At 37.8% G+C, this 23,751-nt stretch overlaps 1 protein-coding gene across 1 annotated transcript in view; it reads right to left on the minus strand.

The window, feature by feature from the left end:
• Positions 1 to 23,751, minus strand: part of LOC117785479 (pneumococcal serine-rich repeat protein) — a 77,096-nt gene that overhangs the window by 7,518 nt on the left and 45,827 nt on the right. Inside the window, exons 4-9 of the mRNA XM_034623527.1 lie at positions 4,536 to 4,661; positions 4,138 to 4,469; positions 3,902 to 4,070; positions 3,448 to 3,642; positions 3,141 to 3,207; positions 484 to 924 (exon numbers count right to left, since the gene is read on the minus strand). Coding sequence (XP_034479418.1) covers positions 484 to 924; positions 3,141 to 3,207; positions 3,448 to 3,642; positions 3,902 to 4,070; positions 4,138 to 4,469; positions 4,536 to 4,661 — 1,330 coding nt within the window. The remainder of the gene's footprint in view (positions 1 to 483; positions 925 to 3,140; positions 3,208 to 3,447; positions 3,643 to 3,901; positions 4,071 to 4,137; positions 4,470 to 4,535; positions 4,662 to 23,751) is intronic.

Raw genomic sequence — 23,751 nt, forward strand, 5'->3', positions numbered from 1 at the left:
AGAGATATTTCAAAATATCATTACAACAAAAATCGGTCCTCAAAGGAAGTTATAACTAATCATTAATATTAAAGATAAATCTTGTTAAAATTGTGTGAATCAATCAAGTCACTTTATTTTTACTTATCGAATTGAACGATAAGTCAAATGTCGTTTATAAGAACCATGCACTGTATGTAATTTAAAATTAACAACTAATTTCAGGTAAAAATAAGTTAAAAGTCATGCTAAATATAGTTGTATTTAATACTTAATATTGAATTTAATACTTAACCTCTGGATTGGCTTAGATCTTACATTAAAAGTAGAAGTATGAAATAAAGACAATAAGTATGTACAGTAAAATGAAAAAAAAAATATTTAAAATCTTTGGAAATCAAGTTATCCCTATGCTAACCTTAATTACAGTTAATGAAAGAGCTAGCTTAAGGAAACTTAAATGAAATGAAATAAAATGAAATCAAAGTAAGTAAATGCGATTACCTGTCACAATGCTGATGTCATCCTCGTGTGAACGATGTCCCGAGGAGCCTTCAGAGAGGCTCGAGCTGGCTGAGCTGTAGGCGCCCAACATGTGCTCCGAGGGGCATGGCGAGGGCGGGCCGTGCAGCTGCAGCAGATGCGGCTGCTGGTGCTGGTGGTGCATATGCTGGGCGAGCTGATGCTGATGCTGTTGGTGGTGCGGCGGTTGCAGTTGCTGCAACTGTTGGCGGGATAGTGTACCCATCAAACCAACATTGAAACCATTTCCATTTCCATGCCCACCTGGACCTGCCATCTGCCCCATCCCCTGTCCAGCACCTGCACCGCCAAGTCCACCGGCAGCCGCAGCAAGCAGCGCAGCCCCAGCGGCCCCATTGGCGCTCAGCCAGCCAATGCCCGAGCGACGCTTCGGGTTGTAGCGCGGAGGTCCCCGGAAGGGTACTGTGGTGTGAGTAAGGATAGTATTTCGATTTATACTTGTGTCTCTCTGTATGTGTGTGTGTGTGTGTGTGTGTGTGTGTGTGAGAGTTCATGTCGATGTTGTTGTGGTTATTGTCGTTCTGCAGTCGGATTGCGCTAAAGAGCTGAATTTATGTGTCGTTTTTAAAGGATAAGAGGAAACAGGGACGGGGACGGAGAACAGGGAGGGAAATAGCCATTACATATAGTTTATTTGTTGGTTATGATTATGGTTATGTATTTTTGTCACATTTGTGTTGGCATCGACCGTCCATTTCCCTCTACTTTATATTTATGTAAGCAAAGCTGTGCTAGAGATGAGCAAATTTCCATAATTATATATAAGCATGAAAATCTTCATTGTTTTAATTCGGTTTAATTTATAGAGATGCTCATTTACAGTGGTTTTTCAGACCGAAAAAATTACGAATTTAAAAAAAAAATAGGATTCAATTATGATAACCGAAATTTTATATTTAATTTGTTTTTTCACTGACACTATCTGATAAAAAAAACCATCGGTGTCGTGTTAAATTGAATTTTTTTTTAACTTTAAAAGCGTCGGTTCTCACCGATGGAAATAGAACTCGTCCGATTTCCATCAGCTTTTCGGTGTCGGTCAAATGGTTATAGCTTATTTCCACGACAGCACATTTGTCACATTCGACGCCATTTTCATCATTAGGCCCAAATGTTGACTTCATTTCAGTACAAAATCCGAATGATCATTTTGACTCATTCATAATGAATGTTGAAATGTGGAAAGCCAAAATGAGGCACATTCAAATGTGAGCAAATGTGAGCAAATGTGAGCAAATGTGGCAAATGTGAGTGGTCTTGGAAATACACAATTAATGTTCTAAAGCATTTTTGCATGAAATTGTTCAGACTCAGTGAAAGTAATACCGATTGGATTTTTGTTTGACATTCGATGCGAATAATGTGAATGACAAAATATACCGACAGTAAAAAATGTTCAGTTCCAAAATGTGCCCATCTGTAACCAGCTTTAAGAATTTATCTTTTTGCTTACAACTGTTAACTGATAAAAGCAATGTTATTATCATAACATACAATTGTTAGTAAAAGCACAATTAACACAGTGCTTATCTCCAGTTTCTGGCTCTAATCAATTTTAAAATTGTGGAATTATTTAAAATAACACATGTTCCTAGGACCAAATTTAATATATATGCTATCTTGGCCATTTACCTATGGAAACTAACACTTGGAATTGGCACACTAAACGGTATGTGGCACACACATTTACTTACTGTACTTACTGCTCTTTGTATATAGGATGCCTTGATAGTAAACGACCGTAACAAAAAGCAAAATGGAGCAAAATAAGGACATTCTAGGAATGACCCAAAAAACAAGCTCGCTAAACGTATGAAAGACAAATTGGTTATGTATGGTATATGAATATGAAAAATCGATAACGATAACACGTAATAAAACATTAAACAAGACAGCCAAGAGAAACAGAGAGAGAATGAGATGTGAAAGTACGAGCAATAATTGAAACAAGTTACAGATACAAGAAAATACTATTTATATTTATATTATTTAGAGAGAGGTAAATAGAAAAATATCTAATTAAATGTTGACAAGCAAATGCAAAAGAATGCAAGGCAAATATTGAAAATATCTTGTACATATACATATATATATAGATTGATAGATTATATATTGGAGCCAGAGTCTTATGATGAAATGAGTTGATGATATTGATATCGGGGATGAAAACCGTTTGTGTTTTTCGAAACTGAATTGAATTGATAAGGAAATCGGGTTGACAATATTAAATAAATTAACTAGATACAAATACTTATTGGGAATGAGCTATCATATGGAAATATTGTAAGATTAACTAGAGAAAGTATGACATAAAAGATAAACTCATACTTAAAGGAAACCCAAAAAGTGACAAAAATATTATTTTGTTTGTTGAATAATGAGGGGGGTAAATGGGGTTCGGGGTTGACTGAGATATGAGTATAAAGTACAATGTACGATGTGGTAATGTCAATGTCGAGTACGAGTCGATAAGGAGAGTTGTTATAACAGATTCCTTTAAGGAATATTGATATGAATAATCGATATCAATAGTCCCAAAGTAGATTATTTGATTTGTGAGAGTGTGTCTGTGTGAATGATGTTTGAATGGTTATGAGATGAGGCTCTTTTGCACTCACCAATATCATCCGATTTGTAGTTTTCAATGATTTCGGCTAGTTCCAAATTGCCAGCGATGACAGCAACCTAAGGAATAGAATCATATTAATCCGAAATGTTACCAGAAGCAGAGCACTACGTAATTATTGGATGGACTACAAGCAAAAAAAAAATAAACTACGTGATAAAAGTACCAGAAAAAGTACTACAAGTTAACTACGAGCAATAAATAGTTAATTATAATTATAGTTTATAGAAAATAGTGATTTTAAATTGTTTGTTTTAATCGAATTGTTTGTTTTTTGTTTTTGTTTTTGTTTTAAATACCTGATAGGGAGTTTGGTTGGCAAAGTTCTGGGCACCGCGTTGTGCGCCGCGAAAGAGAAGCATTCTAGCACAAGCCTCTTGGTTGTTAACAGCGCAAACATGCAACGGGCTATTACCGGACGCATTGCGTCCATCCATGTCAGCACCGTAGAACAACAAGTGTTCCAAGTGCTGTACCAGGCCATGTCGACAGGCCTGATCACATACACAGGTTTTACAATAGTTAGGCAAGCGGTTTTTTGTTTTTGGTTTTTGGTTTTTTTTGTTTGTTTTAAAGTTAGACAGAGTCAATATAAATAAATAGAAAAAAAGAGAGCAAATTCAAATTAGCATAATTTTTCAAGAATTCAAATAGAGACCCAGCACCATTATTCCATTCGGTTTTCAGAGAAAATTGGAGGTCAGGGTCACAGAAACCATTAGCGCAGATATTTTATACCGCCACCGACTTTACCTGATGCACCTCGTTCCAACCCTGGCTGTCCTGTATCCCCAATGTGGCATGATCGTGCAACAGACTCTCTGTGATTTTAGCTTCGCATTTGCGTGTTATCGATATATAGAGGGGCGTTATGCCACGCCCATCGCGATAATTGGGCGAGGCGCCCAGCTCCAGCAGCGTGCTAAAGCGAGAGGGAGAGACAGAGATATTGGATTCAATTCGTTTAAGGCATGCCACATTGCACTCACCTGACTGCCTCCAGGGAATCATGCTCGACGGCTCGATGGAGGGCCGTGGTTCCATCCTTGGTGCGGTAATCCAACAGAGCACCGCCATTGACCAGGGCAATGAGCAGCTTGTTGGGCTTCTTGGCGCCAGTGGCCACCGACAACGGTGTCTCCCCGCTCTCCGAACAATGGAAATTGGGATCCAAACCCTTGGCACACATTTTGGCAATCTTCTCCACGTGTCCACCATTGATGCACTCGAGGAAGCGCCGCAAATTGGCGCGTGTATGCAACGCCTTCAACTGACGCTCGTCCAGAGTTAACATCTTATAAACACGTCTCTTGTACTTGAGCTAAAGGTGAGGGACAAAAGTTAATCAGGACACAAAATACAAGTATTCTCAGCTGATTCAACTGACCTCCAGGTAGCCAACGGGTCCATTGAATGGATAGTCGCCCAATCGTCGCTCCTCGTCCAGAAATTTGCCCGCCTTGCCGTTTGAGGGGGGTGCAAAGAGGCCATAGTTGAAGCTCTCCTTTAGCTCCTGCGAGATGAAGAAAAAATTGGGAAAAGAATAGAATGAGTATGAGTATGAGTATGAGTTTGAGTTTGAGTTGGAATTCGTGTCTAACTGCAAATGTTCTCAGGTGTGCCATTCACGTGCTCAAGTTGTTCATTTTCACACGAACACACGCAAACACACACACGCACACACACACACACACAATGTGACACAAAAGACTTCCTGCTTGCCTTGGGTGAATTCTTTTGGGTGGTGCAGATGATGCGGGTGCCCTTTTTTCACAATGCTCCCGCTAATGAGCGCGTGACTGCAGCGCCATCTAGCGTTCGGCATTGCATTCATAATTTACTGTTGCCTTTAAGTGGCAATTTCTTATTTTAATTATACAAAAATGCTCTCTGTCACTAACAAGCAACTCAACGAACTTCCGTCAAGGGAAATCCATCATTAAGGGAAACTCTCTCTCTCTCTCTCTCTTTTTCTCTGTCTCTATCATTTTGTTAACCTCTCTCTATCTCTTTCTATTGCCTGCAGTCTCAAGAGTATAACTGGTGACATTGTCGCTGCATTAATTATGCAAAGTGCGTGCCACATGTGAAACTGACTTTGGGTTCAGTTTAGAATTTGGCAGATGCCTGTGAGGTTTGTTGTTAATCCCACCCAACTTATTCCTCTCCTGTAAGTCCTTATTAATGCGACAAATGAGCACATTAAGTACTAAAGGCATACATAACATATAATAATATAATAATAATAATGGGCAGAATAACAAATCAGCCGAATAGAAATTAAGAACAAATATTATTCTGAAATATTTGCAGATACTAGAAAAAACTTCTCAGATTTCTTTAAAATAAATTTAAATTTACATGTCTTTTCATTGAATAAGTGTAGAATTTTCAACTAATTTGAATTTAATTTTTTATTCAACTTATTCGATTTTTCATCTTTTAATTTCTTTCGATTTTCCCAGGCACCAATATGTAGCATATCATATATGAGCATATACTCCAAGTTTACTTATTTCATTCCCATATTGAGAGATCATAAATTTTTCAGAACTTCCAGGCTTTTTTATTTGGGCTCCAACGCATGCACATCCCAACTGGTTAATGACGTAAGTCAGTTATCATAATGTAGCTTAGTTTTTGTCTTTGGACAAATCTTTTTCAAATACAAAACTACCTGGTGGCCGAGCTCCCGTAAACATTTTTAAGGTTAATTTCTCAAGTCAATCATCTAAACCTTTACTTCATTACTGGAAAGAATCATTTATGAAATATGGAGTAAATTTCGAGTACTAAATATTTTGGCAAATTTTATAAATTACCACTTTTACACTTATAAGTTTAATCTTTTCTAAAAACAATTTTATTTTTACATTCTGAATTTTTTTTACGATTACAAGAGAAATTCTCATATCAATACGTCTTCCGAAAATCACAAACATAGTAACTACGAGGCAATTGCATTATATTGGCAATAACTTTGCTAAATAAACTCCAAATCTGCTTTTATTTGCTCACTCTTTAAGTAAACGCATATTTTAAAATGAATCATCTGACAAAAACAGTCGAAGTTGCTCTCAGCTGTCAACAGAGTTAAAATTATAATTCATATTCAAATTTATTGTTATTCTAAAGATTTAAAGTCCTTCTGGCGAATACTTTAATTTCCTCTTATTTCATCAAATACACCCCACAGATGTAGGCAATACATTAAACTAGCCTCACGTAACTCGGCCTCTGTAAGAGGCACATCCGGGCTTTAACTGTTGTTATGTAGCTACAAATCGCAGCTATGCAACCCTGCAACGGAATCCACCCTCAGCGCATAAATTTCCAACACACACTCACAGCAACAAACTAGCACGCCCCCAGGAATACCGGGTGTACCTCCCAATCCCATTGGGCCACTACTGAAACACGTTAACTGCCGTGCGCCAAATGGATTTTATGGCGCCTTCAGCCCTCGTCCCCAGTTTACCCCTCTCAGAAGCAACTCTCCTCCTGCGTCACTCCCTGTGGCATGCACATGCAAATTGCAGACACGTCGCCGCCCTGAAGACCCCAGAGCCCCCTTCCACTATTCTGAAGTTGCCATCGAATTTGGATTATGAGTTTTGACTTTTTCGATATGCTGAGGAAGTGTATGGGGAAAGGATTCAGTTTCAGGGGCTGTTTGTGGGCGCCATACTTAAAGTCAAGTTGTTGGCGCAAATTGCAATTTTATGAGTTTTGATTTCGATTTTGCCAATTCAGGCAAGAAGAGGCATAAGTCCAAAAAAACACACGTACTCATAAAAAATAAAGTCTGGTTCACGGACCTGGTCCTGGATTGGGACCTGATTTGGTCTCGGGCCCCCAAAAAAAAGGTTGCAATGTAATTTAGGATTCTCTGTAGCGGCTTTGAAACAAAATTTGCTCATTTTGTTGCGCTGTTGCAGGTCGTAAATTTGTTATGTTCGGTTGCAGCAACAGACACTAAACAACAACAACAACAACAGCAGTCAAAAAAAAAATGGAGCAAATGTTGGAATACTTTGCATTTGTATCGACGTATTTGGTTGTTAAGTGGATGGCCATAAATCAATGCAAAACACAAACTACACAAACAACAGCGAGTCGAAAGAAATCAACTAAATAACAACAAATTGCAAGTAGCATGTAAATGAACTGAGCGGGGGGAAAGGCGAGGGGAGCAATGGTAATTTCCTCTCAATGTTTTTCTCAAGAGCGTCAAGAGTAAATGTCAATGCGATGCGCACTTGCAGCAAATAAGCGACTTCCTGTTCCAATAAGAAAAGCAAACGCACAATAGCATTAGCAACAACAACGACAATAGGAACAACAGCAACAACAACAACAACAACGCCAGGCATTCATTGATAAATTGTCAAACAGTAGTTGCTGCTCTGAGACTGTTGCAATTATTTGTCGAAGAGAAAAAGAGACAAGAAGACAGACGGAGGTGGTCAGCAGGTAAACATAAACAGACACAGTGCCAGCTAAAAGTAAACAGCCAGCCTGCTAGCCAGTTGGCCAAGCCACTGGCAATTGGGTCGCTACAATTGGCGGCCATCTGTTGCAGTTGCTGTTGCAGTTGCTGTTGTTGCAGTTGTAGTTGCAGTTAGTCGTAATCTCATTCTATTGCAGCAATTAGAGTCGCTGTTGCAGTTGCCGTCTCGCACTGCAACCTGGCCTGAGTTTTGTGACAGCCTTTACATTTATGGTCTCATTAGCGTCAGCATTTTATTTTTGTTATTTTTCTGTCTATCTTTTATTTTTCGGCATCCAAAAGTTTGCTTAGCTTACAGTTTGACAGCCACTGCAAAAACAAAGTTCGCAACTTCAGTTGGTTTACGAGCATTTTACGGCCACAAAACTCCCGCAACAGAAGGTATCAAATAACACGACATAGTCCAAAGTCTTGACAAAGTCGACAAAAAGATAACAGCCGCAAAATGGATGTCATCGTACAGTGGGGCAAGAGTGGTAAAACTGCAGTGCAAATATGCAAAAATGTGGTAAAATGAGGAGCCTTAATTTAAGATAATTTAAATGATAATTTAAAGCTGGCCAAAATCAATTGTATTATATATATCGCAGACTGATGTATCTTTTTGTTTGATTTCTAACTATTTGTTAAACATTTTTATATTTCAAAGTATATTTATTTGCAAGCAATTTATTTTGACCTTTAAATTTATTATAGAATAAATGTGAAATCAAACGTATTTAAAGAATTTTATGAAAGTTTTTATAAAAGTTGCTCCAAAAGCAATTCTAGAATTCTTTTTAAAAGTTTTATTTGGTTTGCGAAACACAATTTCCGGTCTCAAAATTTCATTGACGACCTTTAAAATAAAATCAGTTGCGCAAATTTGTTTAGCAAATAGAACGCAACTTTTTGGCAAAAACAAAGTTTTTTTTTGAAGTGCAAATAAATTAAAATAAATTAGTTAGTTGAGCTAAACATCTGGTTTATGCTGCGGAAGCTCAATAAAAGCTAGGCAAAATATATAATAAAAAAAAGTGAGAAAAAGTGAGCACAAAAAATGTTGAATATTTATAATGGATTGCAAAAAGATGAACGAACTTGACTCTTATCTAATTATATAGTAGACTCTTCACGCTGATTATCATAATTCTTTATAGAAATGCCTTTTGACGGCCAACTGTCATTGCGTTATATTGCATTGTGGCAAGTAAAAAAAAAAAGAATGAAAAAAGAAATAAAGAAGAGCCCAGGGCGCATTTAACGCTTCACTCTGCAACATTTTGTGTTGCGTCTCAAGTTGCAGCCCAGCTTCAACATCAATTTATGTAATCTGAACAATACACAGAACAGCGAACAGCGAACTGAGAACAGAGCACAGAGCACAGAGATCGCTTCGAGCTTGGGGCTGGCCAGGCACATCATCTTATAAATTTTGCTTGTTGGCGAAGATGCCTGTGGTTAACCACAAAGCCATGACAGCGACAGCTACAGCGACATAGGCAGCGGATGGAGCAGAGGTAGAGACCAGGGTGGGTGGGGGATAAAGAGGGGGGCACACTTTGAATTAGAGTAAATTCTGTGGCAAACAATGCGCAGGCGCAGCCAAAGCCGAATCCAAAGAGACTCCAAGACTCTTCAATGTGCCGCCCCAGACTCCTGGCCAACTTCAGCTCCATCCCCCTCCTCCAGCCTCCTCCATGTTCAAGCTGTGTCTGTCGAGCCATGAAACTGGTTTCGGTTTCGGATTCGGTTTCGGCGCTTTGAGAGTTTAATTGAGTTTTGTTCTCCTCTCTTCTCTTCTCTCCTCTCCTCTTGTGTTCTGTTATGTTTGCTTGGGCGCATTCTTGACCAGCGTTTGGCAATTTTTGCGCCGTTGAACTTGGAAATTGGGATGGTGACTGGGAATTGGGGGGTGGGAGTGGGTTTGTTGACACTCGCAAGGGCTTAAAAATTTATTTATTTTATTTCTTTTTCTTTTGTAACTAATTTATGCGTGCATTGGCCTGGCTCTTGCTGTCATTTATTTCAGCTTGATTGCATTTTTTGGCCAGGAAACGCTCTGCAACTGCAACTGTGCAACAGTGAGTGCAACATTTGCAACTCTTGCAACTTTTGCATCTTTTGCTCTGCTGCTCTGGAGGTCAATGACGCGTTGCCGCCTGCAGGAGACAAGAGACGCCAAGCAGCCGCTTCAAAGTCAACGCCATCAGCAACACAACACAACAAAGAACACAATGCAACAACAGCAACAACAACCAGAGCAGAGGAAACAACTTTGGTAACAGCTTTACAAGCAAAACAGCCGCCGTAAGGATGTAGCCCTGGCTCTGTCGCTGTCCCTGGTTCACTCCTTGTTGTCCAAGGGGCAGTGGCATCTCTTAGGGTCTCTCGCTCTGTCTCTCTATGTTTATCATAAAAAAGAAACTAGTTTCGTTGCATTTGGTGGTGTGTTGCTGTTGCTGTTGTTGCACCTATATTGCGCTATTTGCAGCATGTTCCTTGTCATGCCACCTACAGCACAAGAATCAGCCCAGAGTAGAAATTGTTGTTGTTGCTGTTGCTGTTGTAGCTGGTGCTGCATCTTCTGATTGCCAGCGATGCGAAGAAAGTGTTGCAAGACGCGTTGCCTAAAGAATTGCAGAGACGCTGACTAAACATTTATCAGAGACTAGTGCATTGAACTCCCTCTTTGGCATAGCTATAAACACACACACGCACACACAAACACACACACACACACACACAAGTGTACATCTTAACACATATGCAATTTATTTGCCCCCAGAGCTGTGGGCGTGCCCAGACGCCCATTCGCCATTCATATTTTTACACTCGACTGCATTCAGACAAACAAAATCTACGAGGCCTCTGTGTTGTATCCTCGCCCATTCTGCCTGCCCCGTCCTCCCACCTTTACCTCGGGGAGGACCAAAGGACATTGACAGCAGCCGTCGAAAGGTAAACTAAAAGTGCAGCAAGTAGTTGCACCAAAGGACGTGGACAACATGACACAAGCCACGAGCCACGCGCTGTAAATGCGATTGCAGGTGACAAGAGTTGGCAATAAAGCGACGACATGCAATGAGAAGAGAATGTCAGAATGTATCTGCAAATGGATGTCACAAAAAAGAACGGTACACAATAGAGAAAGGTAGACAGCGTGAGAGTGAAGGAGACACAGAGAGAGGGAGAAAGGGAAAGAAAGACCTTTCAACGACTAACTTGGCTACTTAGCTACTTGGCTAAAAAGTTCAAAAAGAAAAGTGCTAAGGCAACAGCTAAATCAACTGATAAGACTTTAATCTCTGGTTAAACAACATTTATATTCTACACTGCAATATAAATATATTATATATCAGAAAGATAACCTTTATATCTGAAACTTAGCCCCAACTAGATGAAACTAAAAGTTATTTATATCCCAATTCAATATGTATGCTTGAATATCTTTCATATTTATAATATAAGCCCGCGGTAACTAAAAATCCCTATTTCGTGTTAAAAGTGATTCCGAAATCGAACTAAAAATAAGATATTTAGTTTGCAGTATATAAAATAAGAATAAAAGGGATATACAAATTAACAATTAAATAAAATTAAATATGTAAAATTTTAATTTATAAACTGAAAAGTTTCTAATGCTTTCCAAGAACATTCATATCATTTGTAAGTAAATAAAATTTCCTTCAACAGTTTAATCTTGGACTACCTTCAACTTGAACAGGAAAAGATTCTAACAAGTTCGTATTCAATTTCATATTATAGAGTCTATAAAGTTTGCCTTGAAAGGTTAAACTAATGCACAGCTCACCTAAACAAATGTCTGACTGCTTTCTCACATTATTCAAATCAACAACAAAAAATCAATATTTGCACAGACACAGAGGGAATGCCGCTACAACAACAACCACAACAACAACATATAGAAACATAAGCAGACATTAAAACAAAAATACACACACACACACACTGATAAAACGGTTATGATTGTTGACTTCGCCATTCCCTTTCTTCACGTCTCCCATCTGTGCTTCTTCTACCTGACAGAGGCAACATAAATGGGAATTGGAACTGGAACTCGAAACGGGATAGGATCGGGATGTATGCGCCGGAAAGTACGTAACAAATTTGTGTAGGCTTGTCTAGGCATGCAACAGCAACAACAACAACAGTAACAACAACAACAGTAACAGCGACAACAGACGACAAATGCTGCCCATTTGGCTAAAACCAAGAGACTCTGACTCTAGACTCTAGACTCTCGACTCGCAGACAAGTTGAAGGGGTGTGGCAAAAAGGATTTCATGTAGATTCCAAGATGTGCGTGGTTGTTGCTGTTGTTGCTGTTGTCGTGGGGTTAAAGTACCGTTGAAATGCTTTCAGCATTTTTCATATTCATATTTACTATGGCAAGGGAACAGGAGCAGACGACTGCATTAAAAGCAAACAAACAGAAAATAAATAAAAAGGCGTAAAGACGTAAAACGTAGACAGCAAGACTGAAAGCAAAAACACCAACCCCCCACCCCCACCACCCCGCTGTGGCAACAACAGTACTCCCAGGGGTGGTCACAACTTAGGGGTAGGGGTTGCAGTTGGAATTGGGGTGCAATGGCATGTGATGGGGAGCAAGGGAGCATTGCAAATGGAAATACCTTTAGCTGAGTCGTCTGCACAGTGAAAGGCCATTAGCGTTGACTTTTCCATGGCTCGTTTCTATGTCAAAGTCATTGGCCAATGGTCAATGTGGAACAATGAAACGACACACACGACGCAACATTAACAACAACAACAACAACTACAACAACAACAGCAACAGCAAGAATGGCTCAAAGTCAAGGCACGCTCAGCGTGCTCAAGCAATTTCATTGAGATCGCTCGACTCTGGCTAATCGATTTGATGCCAAACGTGCGGCAACATTTCCAACAAGATCTGCAATCCAATCGATCGATTCTGGCCACTTGGCTTTCTAACGTTCTTCTCGCCATTTTGCTATTTATGTCAGCCGTTGTCTTGGCCACTTCACCAGTCAAGTTGGGTGAGGCCAATCTGTTTTCAACCACCTTGTTGTCAACACGATAATTTCTTCAGCAAACTTTACTAATTCTCTGCCATGCTCAAGTGAGCATTAGACATTAAACATTATATTAATTATGGGCAACCGTGAAAAACCATTTGCCAAGTCCTAAAACCAACCAACCCACCACAACCACCAACCTGCCTTAAATAACCACCCCTGGGCCTGAACTGTCTGAGCAGAAAATAAAACATTTCTCTCTTTCTGTTATTTTTATGAAATCTCTAAAGAATCGTGCTCGGGAAATGCGCAAATAAATTAAATGAAAAACCTGCGGGAATGCGACTTGAGGAAATAAAGTTAAGGAATTTGCAAATGCAGCTTCTCACTTTATTTTAGATTGCACTTGAATTTAGATTGCATATAAACTTAAGAATTGTTCCGGAAATTTTACGTCTTGAGGGCTATTTAGACTGGAAGCGACAGAGAAATTGCCAATTTAAATCCTCAAAATGTTTTTAAAATGTATAATCATCTTCATTTTTACTATTAAATTTTAAAAATATTTTAATTTTTATCGACCGTTTATAGGTGATAATAAATTAAATAAATATAAAGAAGCGCATAAATATAAAACGATCAAAAGTCAATTGGTGCGTTCACCAGAACTCATCGGCAACAGAAAATCGATAAGCAATCGTTCTGCTAAACAGCTGTGATGTACAATCATGATGCCAATATGTTGTGATTGTGTTGAGTGAAAATTCATCACCAAAATAATACGCTGGAATTCTCTGATTGTGATGCTTTCTTGTCGATAAAACAAATCGTAGGCAAAATAACACAAGATTTTAAATTAAAAGAAACGAAATGCATACACTTTATTGTTCTCTGGAGGATATGCAGCCTATTTGTAGGGAAAATGGCTTCGATAAATGCTTTAAATTTATTCATATGAATTATCAAATGGCTTATTTATTTCACATTACGTTCTATCATCTGTTATTTTAATTTTGACCTCTTGCTCTTTTGGCTTTCATTTCATTAAGCATTATGCGACAAAATGTTCTGTTATTTTAAAAATTTTAAATGAAATGACAACTTTTTATTTTCGTCTAAAAATTCCATCAAAACGTTTACCAGAAAGTTCATCACAATTTTTTTTTATAGGCGATAGATGATTGTTGATTGATGTGTTCTGGTGAACGCAGCCAATGAATATTAATAGAATCGATAGCTTTAAATAAAACTATCATGATAGAACATATATTTAATTGTTTGAAAATATTAAAAGTATGAATTTTAATACAAAGTACTTTCAATTGTGATAGTTCGAGCGTGTCCCTGTGATAATCCGGTTAGACACTTAAAAGTTGTAAGATGAAAATAATTAGTAATGCTGGTCCTGTTAGTAACCCACATTTACAAGCTGTCACACAGTTTGATTCACTCAAAAGTCGCCACTAAATTCTAAACTCTGCAGTAGTATCAGACAGAGATTCACTCTGATTAGCTGAATGCACAAACCACAATTCTATTAACCCGCTTAACTTGCATTTGACCAATTCGAAATAAACACACCGAGGCTGCCTTTCGCCTTGTGGTCAAATGATGATGTTGCTATTGTTGCTGTTCATGTAGTGCAGATGTAGTGCAGGCAACTTAGAAACGGGCTGTAAACAAACGAAACTTCCGTCTGGTTGCACTTCAACACGTTGCAGGCAGTGACCCAAATTGGCAGCTCGCTGCGACTCATAAAAAGCACCACAGGAAACTATGCGATGACGATGTCCGGCAGCAATGTGATGAACCACAGCCAGCAACCAGGTCAGGCAACTAGCAACAGGCAACTAGCAACAGGCAACAGGCAACTTGCAACTGCAGCTAACTAGTAGCTTACTGGCGACAAAAGTAACTGCAATTACATGTCACTAAGGCAGCAATTAAGTGCTTCCAATTGCCACCGATGACAAATCAAACCGAGCACCGACAACAGACGCCTCTGGCCCTTAAGTCGCCTCCCATTGAGCTGGCGACCTCCCTTGAGGTGTCGAGTGGCAACGAGTTCCATTTGCGGCTTACACACACACACACACACACACACACACACACACGTACTTACAGTCTCGTCCATCAACTTGGCCATCGACTGTCGACTGTCGCTTATTATGAAATTATAGACGACTTCGCATTGCGGATAGTTATAAGAAAATGCAGCAAAAAAATATATATATATTGCGTATACGTCGCGTGTGTCTCATTGCACGGCAATTACAAAAGTGCCGGCGACTTGTTAAAATGCCTGGGGAATGGAAATGGAAGTCAATTCGTTTTGCTCGTTTCGTTTCGATTCATTTCGATTGGATTCGGAATTGTAAACAATGCGAACATATCGAGACAGAAATTGCAGGTGTGAAAATTGCAGGGCGGCCACACACACACACACACTCACACACACACGCAGACCAAAATATATGCATTCAATATGGAGAAAAAAATATTTTCAGCCTGAGCGCACACAAACTGAGACACAAGTACTTGTGAATACATATGGAGCACATGATAAAAGCCAGCTGGCAGCAGTTCTTTTATATTTTTTATTTCTTTTGATTTTCGCAAAAATTTAAAAAGCCACCTGAGAGTTAACGTGGCTCAAATGAGTTTGCCAGCTGCCACTGTTTAGAGCTAAAGCCAAGTCAGTAAAATAGCAAACGACATAATGGAAGGCTTAAAGGGGGAGAGGATGGGGGGAATATGTCCCCATTCACGCAGTCGGGAGTCGCCTCAATTTGAATCTCAGCGCTGAACCAAGCGCCACTTGGCCTCTCTCCATTGGAGAACTGAGAGAGATGGCAAAAGTAAGGAAAAATGTAATGAAAATTCGCGTAGCGCAAATTTGTAGCACAAAAGTTAACGGTAAATGTAAAAAGGGTGGCCGCAAAAGGTAAAAGCAACTTTGGATTCCAAATTTATGCGCGCTCCACAGCAAGAGCCCCAGCAGCTGCCATGCCAAAGTTTTTCTAGCTGTTCTTGATGTTGTTGTTAGCATTGTTGCTGTTGTTGTTGCTGCTGTTGTTGTTGTTGTTGTTGGTCAATGCAGTTAGAAAACTGACCGCAGCCATATTTGACAAGAGCAACGCCAACGGAACGTGCTCAACTTGCTAGGAATCAGCTTGTCCGCCCCGTCGCCTTGTTGCCTTTCTTGTAGTTTTTGTTGTAGTTTTTGTTACCTGGTTCCATGGCCAATCTCATTCCCGTTGCCGTTCCACTGCATCAGCATTAAATCAATCGCTAGCGAAGCGCAATTCCAAGAACTTTTGCGACCATCAATTGATGCACTCTAAACGGGAGTGGAAAATGGCAAATGGGCAAAAATTGTGGTGGCTCCGTTGCCCTCAAAGAAAAAGTGGCTTAAAAGGGAACAGGTAAAATGCGTAGCGACTACGAAAATATTCGCATAAATTCAATATCAACTTTGACCAGGTGACAAGCTAAGCTTTGAATAGTATATTCAAAGATAAAATTAAGAGACTTCAATTGGATAAAACGGGTTCTAAACGGATTTAAAATGGATGAAAAAATGAATAGTTTCTAGAAAGAAGAGGTATTATTCGAAAATCAAGTACATTCATTTTAAAAATTTTACTCTTAAGATAAGACCATTTAAGTCCAAAATACTAATATTAAGAATAGTAATCGAAATAATCAAAGTTCTTATAAATTAACAAGCCAGGAAAAAATGTACACATATCAAAATAAAACAACAATAAAAAATATAAAAATGTAAAAGCCTGCTTTATAATTTTTTTTTTTTCCTGGAGTATTTGGAAACATTTATTCTTATACTTATATTTGTATATATTTTGAATATATAGGAATTTATGATTTTACTATTAAGAACTTGGTCTTATTTAAAACAAAGATGTATTTTGTAACTTGAAGAATTTTATGTTCTCGACGCATTTTGTAGACCAAAATTCTTAGTTCTGAGACCAAAATCTTTATTTTAAAACACTTTTTAATCAGTGTATTAACTTTCTTACAAAGTGTAGATAGAAATATAAGCTCAAGATATATTATAGCATAATTCTTTAGAACCCATTTTATAGAATAAAGCATAAAACAGAGGAATTTATTTATTCTGATTCTCAAAATAATAGAAATATTGAAAACATTCTTACTAAGTTAGTAGTATTTTCCTATACTTAAAACATTTATACTTCTAAAGAAAAACTTTTCCTATATATGACTTTCGAAGAAGAAATTGTAATTTGCGTAAGTGCAACTTTCATCGCACACACACACACACACACACACACACACACATGTGCAGAAATACGCAACTGTAAATTGGAAGTTAGGTAAGTGGAGTCAGCTATCAGTTGGCCATCGATGGGGCACAGCTGGCTTGGGAGTTAAAGTGTTAAAGCGCACAAAAGTAACAAACAAACACATGCAACAACAACAACAATAACAAGCATTGCAATTGGCAGGCAATGCACGAAATATCACAGCTCGTAAATCGACAGATCAGCTCCCCAAAGACCGACCCCAACAACAACAACCACAACAACCACAACAGCAACAACAACAACAACCACAATGCCGCCTTCGAGTGTCGAAAATGTCCTCGCTGCTCGTTTTTGGGGCGTTGTGGGGCGTCGACTGGCGCGCGAATTATGCCACCAAGTGGCAAGCGGCAAGCTGCAACAAATGAAATGAGCACCAAAAGAAAAAAAAGAATCTAAATCTTTCGATTGTTTTTTCTTGGATTTTTTTCATGCATTGCCAAATTGCTTGGCGCGCTTGAGATGCAATTGCAGCAGTCGCAATGTTGCACGTGCGCCTACTGCCTGCTGGCTGCCACACGAAACGGGTTTTTGCTTTCGGCCTCTGCGCGCACTTTAATTTGCCAAATGGCAGCAGCGGCAAAGATAACTGAGGCCGACTCTTGGCAACGCAAATGGATTTGGAGACGGAGTCGGAGTTGGAGACGGAGACGGAGACCAAGACTGTGCTGAAGGACATTCGGTGTCTGGGCAAATGAGCTAGAAAAATTGCGAAAATGCAGCCGCAACAAAGCAGTAAAACGCAGCAACAACAACAACAACAGAAAAAAGCCAAGAAAAATGCTTACACAAATTGTGGCCATACTTTGACTGCCAAAGGGAAAAGGTAAGCGAAATGCACACAGACCAAAAGACGAAAAGAAACACACCAAAAAAAAAAAACGGAGAAAGAAAAGTTCTGTCTTTAGTAAGTCGAAGATGAAATACCCTTAGTGAAATAAAGTGGAACAAGAAAAAAAATTAGATTGAAGGTAATGCCATTTTTATGGCATTACGAGAGACAAAAATATAAAGAGTAACTACAAGAAGGTCGGGTATTAACATAGTTTATAATTTATACGAAATGATACTTAAAGATAATAAAAGATAATTCTCTTCTATAGATAAGCTTCTCATTTATGTTTAAAAAAAGCTTGTTTAACTATATGTACATGTATTGCATTAGATAAAAACATATGGTTTTTTACGCTATCAATAGCTTGCAATTCAATATAATAATTTTTTCATATTTCAATCTATCTGTTTTTTATATTCCACTTTGAAATTTGAAACTGTACATTTATATTTGTCAAATCAGCTGAAAACTTGGGAATGGGGAATGGAGTAAATTTCAACTTTGAATTTTTTACATGCAATATACAATATATATATATATTTATAGTCAGCTATGTACATAAAGTATAAAAAGATAAATAAGTATCTTTTGTTTTTTATCGTGAAAAGTGGCTAAAAAAAATATAATAAATTGATTAAGAAACATTTTATTGAAGGCGTTACATATTTCGTCATACCAATGAGCATAACTTCAGATAGGGTATAAAAAGAGGCTGAAAAGAAAGGCAGCTCAGAAAATTGTAGCTAAGTATCTTTGGCTTGTTTAGCTGCCGGCTGAAAGTTGTTGTGGCTCTGTTCATTTGATTGTTGTTGCTGTTGTAATTGTTGTTGTTGTTGTTGCTGGATGCGCTTGTGCTAAAGTCAATTTTACAAGCAATGAACTAGAGAGATATCTCTGCCATTTCTACCTCTACCTCCACCTCCATCTTCAGCTCTTGCTCTTCCTCTTGCTTTGCCCCTGCTCGTTTTTGCATTCATCGCTTGGAGGCTTCGCTGGCGTCAAAGTTTTCTACTAGGGCCTGGCCCCGCCCACAAAATTGCTGGCATATTTGCAATGGTTATAGTAACAAGCAAAGACAGTGGGGGAAAAGGGGATTTGGGTCCAATATGCCCTCGATCCTCAACTGCATTGGGGACCTGCTTGGTGTCATTTGGTGCTTTGGCACAACGCTAAAATAGCTCAAGTGGCAGCCACAGAGGGTGGCAGGGACAGAGGAATCAAATTACAATCTCTTAGGAACATTGCGTGGGCATTGGAGGGGGTCTTCCTGAACAATTCCATCCAATGCCATAGCACGTAAACAGTTATGGAACTTTGTGTGTGTGTTGTCTCTTTCCCCCATCCAGATTCTATGCACCATGTCCGTCTGTCTTTCTGACAGTTCCCCATATGAGTTCTTGAAGTGTTTGGCTGGCCCACGCCTTTTAACAATTTCTGCACTGGACACTGGAAGATATATTCCTGAAATGTGCCATAAAATGGGGCACTCAGCTCTGCTTTGCGTGGGCCAAAGTGCAAGAATAAAAATGGAAAGTACAGATACTCGTATCTATGGCGTTGATTGGATCACATTATGACTCTGATTTGACTTTGTACTCACTCAATTAAGAGAATATACTTGATTGCACTTCAGATGCGACGTGTTCTTACCTGCAAGAAGACAGAGAGTTGATATTGAATCTATGAGTAAATTAGCAAAGATTTAACTATTTTATGCTAAGAAATTATTCAACTGGTAGTTAAGTATATTTAATTTATACTTGTTTGCCATTTTTATTGAGTGAAGATTTATTTTAAATTCAACATTGTCTTGACCTAAACTTAAAACAGAAGTTGTTTAATTTAAATAGGTTAGCTGACTAAATAAATATTTTGATCATGGAGAAAACTCATTGTAAAATTTGTTTTAAATATTAAAATTCATCTGTCAGCAACTGAGCTTCAGAATGTCTATGTTAATGCTGGTTGGACCCATCCACACATTGATTATTACAATATCCGCTCAGAGTGAAAGAGAGACAGAGAGAGAGATAGAGACTGACAAAGAGGTCACAGCTCAACTCGGGGTACAAATAAACCGCACCAACATTCATACTTATTTATATATATATATATATATATAAATTTTAAAACAAATTGACGCAAACTAATGAAAATAATCCACAAAATACTTGCACACACACACACACACACAGATAGATGGTAACCGGAAATGCTTCATTGTTGTTTTTATTTGTCCGCAAAGCGGCGACAACAACAACAATAACAACAAGAAGAACTGTTTGTTGGTCTGACAACAACGTTGGCGTCGGAAATTGAAAAGCAACCCAAAACCAACATCAAATTTAAATGGGAAAAATGTGTGCAAAAAAAGAAAAATTAAAAAAAAAAACTCAAAAAAGTGCCATTAAAAATTTAGTTGGAGAGCAGTTCAAAGCAACAATAACAGCAAAACAGCGACACACACATATGCAACAAGAATGTGTGTGTGTAATTGAACTTGTGATGCTCAATTTACGCCCGCAGCTAAACACACACACACTCACACTCACACACTAACACTCAGTCCCACACTTGAGTGACTTTAGTGCGATTTAAAACGCCCGCCAACAGTTTGACAGCCACTGGGCAAAGTTTGGCTTTGTTATTAAATCCAAAATAATAGCAATTATTTCCCATTGTGCCAACTGTAAATATATTGCTTTCTTGCTCTTCTCTTGCTCTATTGCTTTAGCTTGTTTTTTCCGCTTTGCGCTTTTGATGGAGCAAATTACTTGGTTTTATGCAACTTTTATTATAACAAAAAAACATTGACAATTGTTGTTAAATGCCTCCCGTTCAGAGTCAAGGTCATGATGAAGGTCAGCAACCAGCAAAGCTCTTGTAACACAACTCTTTAAAGATTTACCATTGTTGTTAATCTTCACGATTTGATGAATTAGCACCAAATTTGTATTTAATTATACGCTCAATTAACATGCCAAAACAATGTATGGCTTTGTCCTGTCTCTAAATTCCACCGAATTTATTATGGAATTATATAAAGCAACCAAAATATTTAATATACACCTCTGTTGATCGTAAAATCGTATAATATTTATAATTCTATGGACATGCGACAGCGTGTCACAATTTTATCACAAGAGATCTTCTCAAATTTCTTCAAAAAGAGACAAATTTTAATGCTGCGCTTCGCTGTAATTTTTTTTTAAGTATTTATTTCTTGTCAGCTCCTCTGGCAGTTTATGAAATTGTTATTATTTTACGTTTTATTTTGACATTTGTTTCTGATAAAATGACAGACACGGAGAAGTTTTGCATTTCTGTAAAACATTGTTGAAATATTACTTGCGGCGCGACGGGCTATGATAACATAACCATGGAAATTATCAAAAACTGTCAAATGCAAATGAATATTTTTGAATAGCACGGCATACATGTGAAAATCGATTGTATTATAGAATGATCATACCCTGTAAACTGTTATAGCTTAAATCTACAGGTTTTTGAAACTAAAAGAGAAGGAAAATGTATTGACTATAATAATGTTATAAATATCTGAAAGATGTTCCAAAAATGTATAATTTTGTAATGATTTAAAATTATAACATAAAAATCTGATAATAATAATATTAATAGAATTAATATTAAAAGATCTCATCATAACTTATATATATAATAACTGTTTAACAGTTGAGACATTCCTAAAAGAGATATTCTTACAAGCTCTGATCACTTTGTAACTAATAGACACGTCTATGCACATTCACAGGGTATAGAAGCAACAGTACTTTGGTTACGCTGACAGTGAGAAGTGGACATGCCAGGCCAGGCCAGACCCGACCAGGACTCAAAGACCAGGTCCAAGCGCTCCATTTGTTGTGCCCGAAGCGCTAAAATCTCTTAGCATTTTAATTGAATTACAGGCAGAGTGCAGGGTGACACATACCGAGTAGCAGGAGTAAAAGAGTGAGAGAGGTAGAGCGAGAGAGGGAGGGGAAGGTGGGTATGTCCTGGTCGCGTGTTGTGCCTCGACTGCCATAAATTTGTAACTGTTTGCTGTACTTGACACATTTCATAGTTGGAGTGCGAGTCGAGTGTGAATGGACTGTAGTGCAGTGCCTGCCTTATAGATATCGAGCATGCCAAACTCACACAGACACACACACTCACACACACACACACACCTACAGAGTGAAATACAAGAGAAACAGTTTGTATAAATATTTGCGTAGGTGTTTTATTTCTCAGATCTGCGCTTGTTCAGTTGTCGTGAGGTTGAGAACTCATGTAAATTAAAATTAAACCTAAATTAACAACTAAATAAACGAACACAAGTAATAAATTTAAAAAAACTGCTTCAATTAGGCGATGCTGAAATAGCCCATAAATTTACAACAAGCATTCTTATTTATATTTATGTATATTTAGTTAAGTATTGTAAATGAACATACACCAACCTTAAACCAAAAAGCCACCTGAATTGCATTGTTGTTGTAAGTGTAATGTGGTTGCAGTATTGTTGTTGTTGTTGTTCCCATTACGATTATTGATTGCGCGTCGCATTACGTTAGGTGAAAGTGCAAGCGCCCATTAAATGTCATTAAGCATCGTTATAAGGCCAACAATAAGGTATCAATATCGGTTGTTTATATATGTATTGACGTGTGACGATGTGTGGTTTTGTTTGTTTGTGAAAATGTTACGTAAAGTGCAATTGCCATTTGTGTAATTTTTCAATCAGATTTTATATCATTTTCCAGTTTTTATTCAGTGGCAAATGGCGGCCAAGGGTCAACGTCATTGCGTATACGCCGTGAGTGTCGAGCAAATGAATATTTTTCAGCATTTCATCAGTTTGTTTGTTTTCGTTTGTGTTCGTTGTTGTTGTTATTATTATAATTTCGTGTTAAATGCGTTTGACACGCGGTGCGTTTTTAATTTGTGCGTGCAAGATTTTTATTTTCAGCGCCACAGGACACCAAAAGGATCCAGCAGAAGAATGTGTATTATTCATTTTGTTTCGTTTAAATTTGTTGTATTTAATTAAACGAAATGTGCCAGAAGCAGAAGTAGCGCAGCAGCAGACGAACAACATTTGAAAGCAAAAATATTTTTAATTATTAACAATAAAAAAAAAAACGGAAAACAACGTCTTGTTTATGGCTGTTGTTTTTGTTTTGTTGCTGTCATGCTGCATATCAATGTGTTTTGAGTATTATGTACGAAACGTCTGTGACGTCCATGTAATGTTTAGCATGAAAATAATAAAAGAAAAACACATAACGCATACGCAGTGTATACCAATGCAAATATGGTTGACGTTTTAAATGCATACATGTATTTTCTGCTGTTGCGGATTTTTTATGACAAATGCAAATGATTCTATGAGGACTTGTTAAAGTTTGAATATTTCATAATGTAAAAATAAATATAAACAAATAAAATGTAAAATTTAAATGCTATGGTTGCAAAATTATTCATATTAATTTTACTATCCATTATATTGGCAAACATACAGGTAGTGAATCAACTGTTTTGGCACAATATTTATTTCTGAATATTATTAATTCTCTAATGATATCAGAAAACAATGTTTTCTGTTGGATGTGGTTGTAAAAATTTATAAAGAGGACAAAAACAAAAATTCGAGTAATCGTGTCTTTTGTTTAATAAAAAATTGGAATTTATATTTTGCCAAAACATTTACTGGTCGAAATGTATGTCGACTCTCTTACTATCAATATTATTGGTCTAGTATAATATTCAATTTAAATAAATCAAATCATAATTCAATTTAATCTAAATTATCTTAAAAAATGAAAACATTTATGACGTTTATTACAATGAAAACACATCATTATTTATACTGGATGGGACGCACAACATGAACATATAACAAAGAAATT

This window comes from Drosophila innubila (assembly GCF_004354385.1).
Source record: "Drosophila innubila isolate TH190305 chromosome 2R unlocalized genomic scaffold, UK_Dinn_1.0 1_C_2R, whole genome shotgun sequence".
NCBI lineage: Eukaryota > Metazoa > Arthropoda > Insecta > Diptera > Drosophilidae > Drosophila > Drosophila innubila.